At 25.3% G+C, this 14107-nt stretch overlaps 1 protein-coding gene across 2 annotated transcripts in view; it reads right to left on the bottom strand.

Moving 5' to 3' along the window:
* Positions 1 to 14107, bottom strand: part of LOC113558794 (scavenger receptor class B member 1-like) — a 43058-nt gene that overhangs the window by 3522 nt on the left and 25429 nt on the right. For both annotated transcript variants that reach the window (XM_026964342.2, XM_026964343.2), the window contains exons 3-6: positions 9220 to 9311; positions 5125 to 5288; positions 1939 to 2080; positions 154 to 354 (exon numbers count right to left, since the gene is read on the bottom strand). In XM_026964342.2, the coding sequence (XP_026820143.1) occupies positions 154 to 354; positions 1939 to 2080; positions 5125 to 5288; positions 9220 to 9311 (599 nt within the window). The remainder of the gene's footprint in view (positions 1 to 153; positions 355 to 1938; positions 2081 to 5124; positions 5289 to 9219; positions 9312 to 14107) is intronic.

Genomic DNA, 14107 nt, shown 5'->3' with positions numbered 1-14107 from the left:
TTCATGTAATCATGTTGGTACCGCGAATATAATTATAAAACATATAATAGTGTATATCATTCTATTATATAATTTAAATATCATTTATTGAATGCACCAATTTATTTTGGTTTTTTTGAAAGTATTAATTGAAAATTTTGATAAATTAATTACCTGGTATAATATACCCATATTCTCTTCAGGAACTAAACCGGGCATCATGGTTTTTGCTTTTTGGACTAACGGGTCAGTTAAATTCCATAAACAGTCATTAATAGATGTCTTGATAAACATTTTCGTGTCCAACATGTCCATCATTAATTTGAAACCATATTTAGTAAAATAAGAAGCATCCCATAAATATGATGCCATTCCCTGTGTAAAAAAAAAGAAATGAATATATGGTAAACGTGTCATAATCATTAGTATAAACGCAATACACAAACATTTTTTGTTAATTTAATATTAAGTACATATGTGTAAAAATAAAACATTAAATATAATATAATGTAATATAATAATATTATGTATTTATGTAATTGTCAATTGTCAAAGGTAGTTGACCCTTATAAGTTATGAATATTATTCACTCTATCAAACTCAAACTCAAAAATTTTTTTTTTTTTAATATTTAGTTTTTAAAACTATTAATCAAGCAACCAATACAAAGTTATAAGGAAATTATTTAATTTTTATTAGATAATAATTTAATACTTATTTTTTTTAAACACAAAACGTTATTAAAATATTATATTTATTATAGAGTTAGAATTTTTAAATAGAATTATAAAAGTAGTTATGCTTGCCTGAAAAATAATTGCTGTTTTATAATATATGTATTTAATGCCTAATCGTATTAAATTGGATTAATTAGGTAACGCAAAAAACTTTTCTGTATGAATATATTTATAAACTTAAAAATACAAATCATTGAAATTTAATTTATAAAATGCATTATTCATATTAATTAAGATAAATAAGATAGTTAAAATCATCATTATAATATTAATATAAACGTTACATTTGAGAATAAATCAAAATGTGCTAAGATTTTTCTCTAAAATTAAAATTATGACTCATTAAGGTTTTCTACAGAAAAATATTATTGGCTCGGAGATCCAAGGTTCTTGTAATTTTGAAATAGAATACTAAGTTGAAAATCATCTATTATATAGTTTTTAAAATCATTGATATTTATACTACTTGTGTTATTGACTATTAAAATATGGAATATCTTAACCATATTTTTGGAAAAATAATGTTTTTACACTTCAGAAGTAAGTATTAAATTACGAATGAAAAGTATATTGCGAAGTATTAATTTGTATTAATTAATTTAAAATATATTGTTACAACATAAACATATTATGTTAAAATAATTAGATTAATAATAATAAAAAATTTAATAATAATTTAATTTTCAAGTATTACCTATATCGTATTACAAACTAAGCATTTTTAAAGATAAAAAAAAAATATGAGTGTTTTATTTTATTTGTTATCAATCATAAAAAATAAATCAATATTATCCTGTTGGAAACTCATACATTAATATAGGAAGCTGATGCTCTTGTTGATATTGTGTTCAATTTTGAACTGTAACCTCCGAACTGACAATATAATAATAATAATAATAATAATAATAGTATAGTATTTATACTAAGCCTCGTAACTAACACAAAATACTACTGATTTAATTTGATTCATTTCGTGTGACATTATTACAATCATTATTTCGAATTAACATAAACTGTGATATTATTTTATAATTAATTTATAAAGAATTTTCGTTTTGTTTCTGAATATTGTGTTTATTGATGGTTATACGAAGCTTCGCATCCGATGTGACCGACGTAATTATAATTAGCTGTAATATTCGATGTAAGCAATTATGCTTATTGTTATTACAATAATATTACACGTTACACGTTATCAGTTTTTCATATGTTCATTACGTACCAACGCGGCAAAGTTGGGTAGTATTAAATTAGCGTCCAAACTGATGTTTGTCATTTCTGGCAAGAACACGGCTGTTCTTGTGGCCACATAAGTCATTGTGCCGTTGTCGTTGAATCTAACATCGCTGTGTCGTAATAATTCTCTGGAAGCAAATCACATAAAAAATATCCTGTAAACGTCAGTGTATAAATAATGAATTAGCAACAAATCATTTTTAGATAGGAATATACATTTAACGGTTACACGTGCACGTATACACGCACATACACAATTATATAATTGTGTTAACACTTATCGGAAATCAAAATATTCTACTTCGACACATACCAAACTAACTATAACTAACGCATCAACAATTTAAACAATTTAAACAATTTTTATTATTGTAAAGATAGTTGATTATATCGTGCCAAATGCGCAAATTATATAAAACGGCGTACACAGAACTAGTCCGTCGACGTTTAAAAAATAAATAAATGCGAACATAATTTATTTCGAAAATAATTGTTTAAATTAATTATGTATTTGTTATTGTATCTCGTATATCATGAGTGTGATTAAAAAATTAATTTATAAATATACGATAATAATCAGTTACCTGCAGCCATTAAAATAGCATTCGTATATATTTTTTACACCTTAGGATGTGAAAATATGCATAAAAAAATGCATGTTTGATTTTTATTATACTTTAAAATTGTATTCTTCATTTAAAATTAAAATTGGCCAATAAACTACGGAAATGATCACAATTCCTAACCAATGATATGATTTCCTTACCGTATAAAAAATTGTTATTATTTGCTAGGGGTTATTATTATTGCTTAAATTATCAAAATTGTCGGTAATATATAATACATATATTATGTGAAAATATAAATCTTTGCAACACGTGTTCCCCGAAACTACTTATTCGATTATCTTGATTTTTTTTTGAAATGAAAGAGTTCAACGTGGAGCAGGTTTTAAGCTTATTTTTAATTCTACAAGCTTATGAAAAATCGAATTATTCATTTTTTAAATAATCGGCAAATACACACACAAAGATAATTTTTTTTACCAATTATTAGCTTATTATTAGAAATTAGTATTTTAGTGAATAGTTGATGTAGTATAACAGTACAGTACTTTTTCATTGTTTTTAGTTCACTCTATTGAATAAGTCTTATGAGTCTTTGGTTTTTGGTCCAGAATAAAAATGAAATCAAATTTGGGTCGTTCAAAAAAATAAAATAATTGTAAAAAAACGATACTGTTAAATGGTCAAAAAAAGCAACGCTGGACGGAACAGCTATTTATAAAGTTGATATGTCGGAAATGAACTAAATGAGTAAACCAAAAATATTGTTTATTCACACGTGTTATTATTACACTAAATGTTAATTTAAATGTTTTTTTTAACTTAAATGTTCTAAACGCATTAGACAACTAAATCTAACATGGATGTAATGATGTTTTTGTACGGGAAACGAAGTGTACGGAGATAGCTAGTATTTTAATGACTAATTAATAATTCAATGAAGATCTTAATGAAAAAAAAATAACAATAATAAAGCCCTGCGAAAATGTTAATAATATTATTAAATATCAGTATGCATTCGTAGGTTATATTTATGCACGAGTATAAATGTATTACAACAGTGTTTGTAAGATTGGTTTAAGGCATTAATACATAATATAAGAAACAAATTTATTAAGTCGGAAAGACATTCATCGGCGGTCATGTGATGCAGTCGTTATAGAACAAAACAGTAATAGTGTTTGTATTTCAACTGTGTGTGTGTTTTATTTTACACGGTTGAAGTATCTTTTGAGATACACCTATATAACTGTTTACTAATAGATCTCGATAAATAGAAAATTGATAATAAAGATAAATAAATTCAAAAAATATATCGACAGCGGCCTAAATTGTAAAAAAAAAAAAAAAAAAACAGAAAACTAAAACTAAAAATTCGTTATGCCTAATGTATATACCTGGGTATTGTTATTTGTTTGCCAATACATAGATAGGTACCTATACACGTTTTAACATTGTTCAAGGGCTTCAGGTCTATAAATAAAAAATAAAGCTGTTCAAAAGAAATTTGAGTTTACATTCAATATTTTATTTGTTTTCAAACCTACGATGAATATAAATACTAATAGTAATAGAAAAAAAAAAAAAGAATATATTTATATTCATTATTATTTAGTATCTACTAAATACGTTCAATGACAGCGTGTAGGTACAAGTACCTACCTAATAGTGCCAATAAAGATACCTGCGTGGCTGCGCCAATAGAGTAATAAGATGTCTATTTGACTTTGAATATTACCACTGCATTGTCTTCGTGGGTAAAACGCTACGACTCGTAGACGTTTGTATAGTATTAACATTTGTTTTACTATCGATTGTTATTTGTTTTATAAATTGTCGGTATATACTGTACACAATACCGTTGATTTTAATATTTTGACTGCTCGTGTATTGCTTATTGCTGTTACAATGTGTAGGTACAAATTATTAATTCCGTATCGTTAAAATGTCGTTAGACGGCAGCTAGACAAACAAATCTATTAGACGCCCGAAAATATTATGCAAGTAAATCAATTATTGTAAAGTGGTCACTGGTCAGTGCACTGCTACACCACAATGGTTCGAAGTCATACAATTAATTATTTATTACTATAGTACAGCTGCAGTATGATTCTATTGATTAATAATTATTTTAATCAGCTGATTGTCCGTGTTCGTTATTTTTACGAATCATACATATTGAAATATAGAAAACAATAAAATGTAGGTACTAATTTATTAGAAGATGCGTAATTCGACTAATGTCGTAAGACCATGTTATTATATTTATTAATCGTAAGCTTTTTAAATGTTAACACAATATAATATCACACTTATTCGATTTTATTTTATTAGTTTCATTTGAATAATTCGATTTAAAATACATAAACCGAAATACGAGAATCGTTTAGTTTTGATTTGACATGCGTATTATTATGTTTGACACTAAAATATTCATACATGCATGATATACGACGTATATCTATACGATATTATTGTTTCAATCATTGTTATTTTGAAAATTTCAAATTTTCTTTCTTTCTCGATAAAAAAATTAAAAAATATTCTACCTACATTTGTTATCAATTGTAAAATTGAATCATTTTCTTATAGATATTATTGCTTACCTGAATACTATTGGGCCGATTTCGTTTAACTCTAGTTTACTATCGATTCCGTTTTCAAATCGCTCACTGTTTGTTACATTAAATAGGTACACTCTAAGCAAAACTTCATCGGGAGGATTCTTCCACCATTCATATGCTGGCAGACCACGAACCATCTTCAGTCTCTAAGAAATCAAAAAAAAAAAATAAAGTAAAGTAATATATTGACCGTAGATTGCATATATACCAATAGAAAACATATTTATAATATAAAAGTATCGTCATAAAAAAATAATGAACCCACATACAGCAAGCTCAAATTAATAATAAATTGTAAAAATAATAGTTTCTTTGTAGCTACTATTTATAATTTTAAGTAATAGAGTTTACGTAAAAGCTTTTTTAATATAAATTGTCAGAATAAAATTAAAAATATTTACATAAGTTAGGTACGATTATTAAATCGTTAATAAGAATTATTTTGGTTTTAAGAGTACGTTCCAATGTAGACGTTTTTCAGGAGAGATTCATAAATAATTATTTCAATATTTCATTCAAAATATTTTTTATATATACGAATGTGCTCATGTTAGAAAACATTTAAAACTTCTAGAATCGTTGACCCAATTCATCACTATTTGCCACTATAAAATCCATAATTTCTGATAATTTACTCAACAAACTCTAATGAATATAATCTAATTATCTCTAAAAATCTCTTCCAGTAGAAAATAACCACTACTGTCGAGGATTACCTTAAATAATAATAAAAAGAAGACAAATTGTGGTGTTTTTTATACATATGTATTTTACCACGTGTTTGAAAAGTTTTAGTACATTGCGATGAATATTTAATAGTTTCAGAATAAGATTCATGAAGTGTGTTCATTCTAGTTACAATGATAATTATTAATTTAATATAATATAATTTTTACTACATTAATGTTAATTTAAATAATTCAAATTGTTATTGTTTTCAAATCAAATAAGTGGGTGAATATATTTAGCCCAACTAGCTATACTAACACACTAAATTAGTTATACCTATAAACGTAATATATGTAATATAGGAAATGATTAAAAAATCGTACAGATGTATCTATGTCTATAAAATAAATGTTCCAAGTTAATAATAATTAAATGCGTTTTTCACTATTATAGCAGTATTAATGATTTAGTAAAAAATTAATTATTAATTGATTTTATTTTACATACCTTATACTGTTTTTAGTAACTTTGTTATTTAATACAGGTCGCTATATTTTGATTTTAAAATTATAATAATATATAGATACATGTAAATATACTACCGTATAAATTTCAAAACTATTTATGACGTATAAAAGATGAATTTTTTGCCGTACAATTATAAAAATTATTTTGTAAACCATTTGATATGTTTTTTTTGTAGACATTATTACCATGATAATTTTTTAGTATTTACAGTAGTAATCGCATGTATTATTTATAACCACACGAATACATGATTGAAATAAATACAATTCAATCGAATGACTAAAGGTGATTTTTCTGACTAATCAGAATAGACTTTAAGATAAACTTTGAATTATCAAACTGTGCATAAATGTCCTTGGAACAATATCTATTGTAACCTTAGGTAAATGTTTTGTATTCCGACACAGGACAAACTGATGACGAATTACATAATTTGTATGAGTGAATTGGAGTAGTTATTATAGTGGAGTTTAACACGAAATGCCTTTTAATGTAGTTTGGCAAGTTCGTTGACTTTCGGTACACGCGTATATAGATCGTGTTGTATGGTATGTGGTATAGTGATATATTATCGTTACGAAGTACGGACCTAAGACTGCGGAAATTATTTATACAACACACAAAAAAAAAAAAAATAATAATAAAGTTGTTTTAGTTGATTTAATGTATTATATCATTATATTGTGCGATGAACAGCTAGCGACACGATTAACAAATGATTGTTGTTAACTACTGCGTGTATATAAATACATTGAATTGTCTTACAATAAAAATATTATTAAGACGTTCATTTTATCACTATGAGAATAACGTTTTATTGGCAGACATATATAAGAGTATATTGTAGTAAGAGTAGGTATATATAATATGTACACACAGTATACACCGACAATTAAAAAACAATAGAAAAAAAAAATTAAATCAAATTTAACAAGGCTATACCTACAGTGTACGCATGCACTATATATTATACTATATATAGTAAAGTGTACGCCTAAAAGAGCCAAACGTCGCTATGTCTGTGCGTATCGTGTGTATACATATTATATATGTATATATATATATATATATACGTGTGTATAATGCGTTTGTCATTAAAATGAGTTGCACAATTGTATAATATTATTATAACGGCTGAATGATATTCCAGTTCAGCCGATCTAATACAGCAGGAGTTGGAGTTGTAGTAGTCGTATAACTATATACAATATATATATATATATATATATAATAAAGTAGTAAAAGGTAATAGTATTGGCGGTGGTATAGATATAGTAGTATTATAATAGCAGTACTGAATTAACAACACACCCGTGGGCAATACAGGTTTTCTTTGGATAAAAAAAATAAAAAATTATGTACAGATAGTGTATAGTAGAAAAGAAAAATATTCGGTTACTATGATGTATTCAAGACATCTTCGATGGATTATCAGTGGGCTGTTAACGTGTCTTGTAGGCCTTATGTCGACTGTCGTATCCATTTATTTAAATGCATATTTTATTACGGTTTGATTCACACGGGACGTGTATCACATTAAAGTGCATGCAATATATTCTGAACACGCCACGCTGTCTGCTGCAGCGTATCCCGAAGTGGACACCAGCTGAGTCGGATTTTCGTATAATATAATATATAGCGGTAGTGTTTATATATATATACGTATAGTAAATAATATAAATATCAAACTGATTAAGATCCTACACGTTTCTAATCTCCTATGGGCGTATTCTTCGAATACGAAATTAATGTACGTCCATTAAAATAGTGAAAATGGTTGTCGGAAGATCGAATAACAAGAAAATATTGTTAATTGTGGTGTTCCTAAAAAAAGCACGCTACTTAAATTAATGCGTGGTACGCCAAAACCTCAGATATAAATATACAATCCACGGAAGAAATATACTAGTGGAGCACTATATGTATATAAGTGAGGAATATTATAAAAATTTATTTAGAAATCATTGGAAATTTTATATTCTTAATTATAAATTTGAATTTTTTTTTAGACAATTTTTTGTTTCAGTTAGCGCCGATCATCACATTGCTTTTCAATTCTATAGTTATTATTCAAAATAGAGTATTTTGTGGTCAGTACTGGAAAACTATAAAATAATCAAATTTTTAATGTTCTCACGTTATAGGTATCGGTTTATTCGTGTTTTCCACAAAGTTAACATAATAAAATAATCTAATAAGTGGCCCACCATTATACTGTTTATAGAAATAAATATAAATCATAAATTTGCACTAAGTTTATTTTTTAAATATCTTTCCCCGTGATATTATTAGTTATTGGCTACTCTGCTGTATTCAAAATGTTATAAAAATGATGACATATCTCAGACTCTTTAATTGTAACTAAGTTTGTGGATTTTCAATTTTTGTGAGAAGTATAATGTATGTGTTAATGTACTTGTAAAATAAAATAGTCTTTTGAATCCTCATTGCGTTATAATAGTGTATTTTTTTAATTTTTAATTTTATTCCATCGATAATCGCAATAGATGCTCACTAAATATCCATATTCACCATGTAAATAATTATTGCTTTTTCCATAAATAATATTTTTACGTTTATGTGAAAAAAAAACTAAAAATGACCTTCCAAAATAATCTATAAATTAGTAATTTATTTTCTTTAAAATACAAACATGGTGTTGTTAAACATCAATACGTCGAGTATTTAGTGCAAAAATCAATATTATGTGACCAAATATTGTTAAAGATAATATATCAGTAATATTTTTTTTGCGTAAGCAATAAATTAATATTTTGGTTTGGTATGTTTACAATTAGTGTCTACTTATATGACTATATAGGCAATGCGTGTATTTATCTAATATTCTAAAATATTACAAAATAACTAATAAGTACTTACCTCATTCATTAATATGTTAAATGGTGTGTATACTATTGTAATACTACCCACGAGGAACAACACTAATGCTGAGAATATGTAGAACGAGTTTCCTGAAAACAAAATAAATATTTTAATATTAGTAAAACGAAAACACGTGTTCTGTTAATAAAAGTCATTGACATTTCTTTTAAGATATGTGCGGTTGCAGTCGGAGAGAAAACTGCGTGTATAACCCAACAAATAATTTTAACAATAATATTTTTGTCATCTAACTAAAAAAGCTCGGATTATACTCTCGGACATATAACTATTAGGTACTTTATAAAGTCAAATACAAGTCACTATATTGTTTTAAAAAATTAATATAAATGTCGACATTTTTATATTTTATTGAAATGCATATTATGTTTAAGTTACTTAATTCTTCTATATTATTTTTTAAATTAAGAATCAAATAGAAATACGCTTTAAGTTTTTTCATAAAAGTGAATATTTTATAAATATTTTGTTTTATTGTCATTTTTGTTATTTATAAAAATAAACATATTATAGCTAATATACGCTAATTTATATATGTAAATTAAATATTTTACAAGTGATGTATACATATTATTATACTTCGCATTTGGTTTACTCGGAATTTTCAAGTTTAAAGTAAATGAACAAATTCGTATTATTGAAAATTTCGAATTGATCCTGATTATTTATTATTAGATAGTTAAAAGGAACTTTTTGTCCGGAGTAACGAGAATCAGGTGATACTCCTGTGAAGTGCTTTCCAAATTTAATTATTCTCATCATTTATTTACGTATAATCGAAACTACTTTTTGTACCTTTTTATGTATAAGATCGACAATAAAGATTTCCACACTGGTGGGCCTCCCTTCTTACGTTATTCATGTTGTTATTTTTGTTACCAAATTTAATTATTGTACATTAATATTACAGATTGTAAAATAAACTCTTTTGTTTAAATGAAAAAAAATATTGAAAATAAATTGTAATTATTATTCATTTATACTAATAATAATAAAAATAATTGCAAAAATTCCACGTTATCAAGGTTTGATTTGCTGTCTACAATTCTATTGTGTAACATAAACCATTACATTATGTAAATTATAACAAATTAAACTAATTTATGTGCATTAGAACAATTTTAATGACAAATGTTGGTAATTAATCTGTTTAAGTTATGCCATTTGTCAATGAACGATGACGTCTTCTATCATCGGTTCTATCACGTCGTCATGTTTTAAAAATATATAGTTACATGTTATCGTATTTACCTTAGTATTACGTATTTATTTGTAAATAATAAATAGAATGTAAATATTACGTAGGTAATAATAATAATAAAAAAAAGATAAAATCATAGTTGAAAATTACTTGAAAAACATATTTTTCTTTTGCACAACTATATATTTATACGAAAGTATAAGGCAGTTAATATTATTTAATATTATTATGTACTTTTTTATGAGATTTATCATATTTTGTACTTAGTTGCCCAAACGAGTGTAATAATATTTTATTTCATTGAATAAAATGTACATTCAACATTATCATATAATATAACATAATCCGCATAGGAGTATGGTACGTTAATTTAAATTTATTGTTTATAAAATAAGTATAGGCAATCGGGTTTTTTTTTTATTTTGATTCACGATTTGTAAAAATGAACTCTAATCTTCCAAAACAAGAGAACACAATTTATAATAAGTGTTATTATATTATAATAATATCTGAAATCAGATATATATTGATCTTAATCGGGACTACATACTATAATTTTCCAACTTAAAGAACTGTACTACCTTTTTTTGGTCATATTTTGGTCGTTTCATTAATATTTTCATAAAAAGTAATGTGAAATGTGAAATTTATTAATAAAATATGAACTTTATTTATCTATACGAATTAATCAATGAAAAACGTTATTTACAATAAACGAGCGTTGGCGACTAAAATTATTTTATGTCATATTTCAATTCGTTTTTTGTAGTTATTTTTAGTTTTTCTATTGCAACATTATGCGTAAATTTAGGTTATATTTTTTACTATAAATATTAATAATTAATATCTCCATGTTTTCAATCAAAAATTCTTTCGGTTTATGAACGATTAATCAATTTAGAATATTAGTTAAATAAAAAATTTACAATTTCTATTTTTAGTAATTCATTATATATATATATATATGTACTGTATGCGCCAGTGCCAAACAAATTATTGCGTTTAAAAGTCGAGCTAGATTTATAAATTAAGTTTTTTTTTGTAGATTCACAGTTACTTTGCACTAATTACCTAAAAATTTTCCAAAAACTACAGATAAATATAAAAAAAAAAAATATCTCATCAATAATACGTAATGCAACATATTCCTTCAACTAATCAAAAAACTAATAATTAATTTCCAATATTTAGTTATGACATATTTAGGAGTTTTTTATGTGAAGCTCTAGAGAGGGAGTCAAATAACTAAAAAAATCGGATAAGAATTTCTGAAATAAGACTTCAATTTTGATTATTTTCAATATCAAAAGAGATGGTGTTAACTTTACTTATTAAAGAATGAAAATATTATTTTGGAAATAAATAATTTATAAGACAGACAGTTTTTTGATTAAAATATTATTATATATAAATACTTGTTAATTTAAGTTTATATTTTGTACGAACTCGTAGGGGTAAAGAACGATTTTTATACACATTACAAAATATAAAAAATACTAAGTATAAGTGTTACAGGCCTCCAAAAATGTGGTTCTTGTTACACGTTACACCTATGTCTCGTATTATACTCTCCAACAAAAATCTACGGTAAAAAACCAAATTGATAATAAAAATAATAACGATACTTAAAGAAAAAATGTTTTGAGGCTTATAAAAAAATAAATACAAATTTTAAATCATGTTAAGTTTCTCGTATCGGGAAAAATGTATAATGATAGGACGGTTAGTAAGATAGTGAGCATATTATATAATTATAGGTGACTTTTAGATGGACAAATTACCTATTATTAAGTAACATTGAATATTTAATAGAATAAATATTTTCACAAAAAAAAACCTCATCAACGGATTAGAATAGTTATTTTTTTTTTAAGAAATCTTAACTTTTTCAGTACTTACACGATATTATTATTAGATAATATTATGTCAGTATCCGCCATTTTAACGATATTATTATAAGCATTACAAACGCGTAAAACGTATGTAATTAAAATATTTATACGTGTATGAACCTATTATTATTTTAACTTATAAGCACTATTAGAAAAAAAAAATAAAAAATTATATTCAGCCTGTGATTTGCCCTTGGGCTAACATATGTGTCGACGTTTCTTAATTATTTTTCACAAGACGATTCCTATTTTAAAATCCCCTGCAATTGAGATGGATTACGGGCGCTCCTACACGACATTATATTATACGCGGTGCCTATATGTATAGACCGGCCTAATGGTTAACCCGTAGCCGTTGGCCGCCGTACACTAATGATTCATCAATTTAATGTCGACTATTATAATACGTATACAATATTGAAATGGGTCGTCTATAAATTATAGACTTCACGAAAGTTATATAATCGTATGTAAAAACGTTTTCAATTATCACCGATGGCTTGGAATTTGAACTTTTGAACTGATTACAATATTATTATTATTGGATTATGGCGAAACTTCATAGTTTTGAATAAGTTACAAATAAAGACTATTCTCAGGATAGATGGTTTAGAATAAATGCAAAAAAAAAAAAAACTAATAAAACTAATAAAAAAAAAACTCTATAACACTGAGAAATAAACAAATAAAGGGAAATAAATCTGAAAATATTAAGCATAAAGACTTTGCATGGACTTTAGAGTGAAATCAATAATATCAATCCAAGTCGAAGGAAAATTGTGCTACTTGAATTATGTTTTTTATTAATAAATGTTAGTAAATAGTAATTAGTAAAAGCTCCTTTCAGTAACTGAAATTATTATTATAACATCCAAAAATATCTTTGTCTATTTTTTTAACCATTATTAATTAATAACTGTCATGCGAATATCACTAATATTTTCAATCGATTATAAAGTGTTTTAAAAATAATGACAAATATTGTATTTAATATAAATACTAGCTCGAGCGGAAGCTTAGGTCTGCTGAGGTTCTTTATGCAACCATTAAGAGTGGTGCATCACGATTGCACACTTTTCCATTTTTACATGATAAAATCTCAACACGATAGCGTGGCAAATTATTTATGTATCATATACCTACGTACAACATACTAAATATTATAATTAATTTTTCACAATATGTACTGAGAATAATATATATATTTTTTAAAAAAGTTATTTTTTGCTAACTGCTGTATATTGTGTAACTAAGTTAAAATATATTATATAAATACAACAATTCATGAAATTTAAATTTCATATAATTCTATTTAAATGTTTGACTGTATTTTATCTATAATGTGGGTTGGTAAGAAATTGCAGTAAAACAGTAACATGCAGATGATTGATAAATCACAATTTGCAATGTTATTGCGTTATTTAAGTAATAATAATAATTATATTATAAAGTTCTAGTATAACCTATTATAGTATAATTAATGTATACTATTTTGTATATAAGTTTTGGTGTGTAATCGTGTTATGGTTTTATTATTATTATATAGGTACATTTATTTACGCTTGAAAAGGTAGTTTTACAAAATAATTACATTAACAAAATATGTAAAAATACATTAATAAATATATTATATCTATTGGTAATATTTTATCAGTTAACAAGGAATCGGTAGGAATTTGAGTTATGATTTACATATCATGTCGTACATCAGCAAACGGCATAAAAGAGTCTTACTGATTGGTAATGTTTTTTATTTACTTATAATGTAAGTCGA

Source organism: Rhopalosiphum maidis, chromosome 3, assembly GCF_003676215.2.
Source record: "Rhopalosiphum maidis isolate BTI-1 chromosome 3, ASM367621v3, whole genome shotgun sequence".
NCBI lineage: Eukaryota > Metazoa > Arthropoda > Insecta > Hemiptera > Aphididae > Rhopalosiphum > Rhopalosiphum maidis.
Note: the sequence above shows the minus strand (reverse complement) of the source record. Positions and strands in the feature narration are given on the sequence as shown.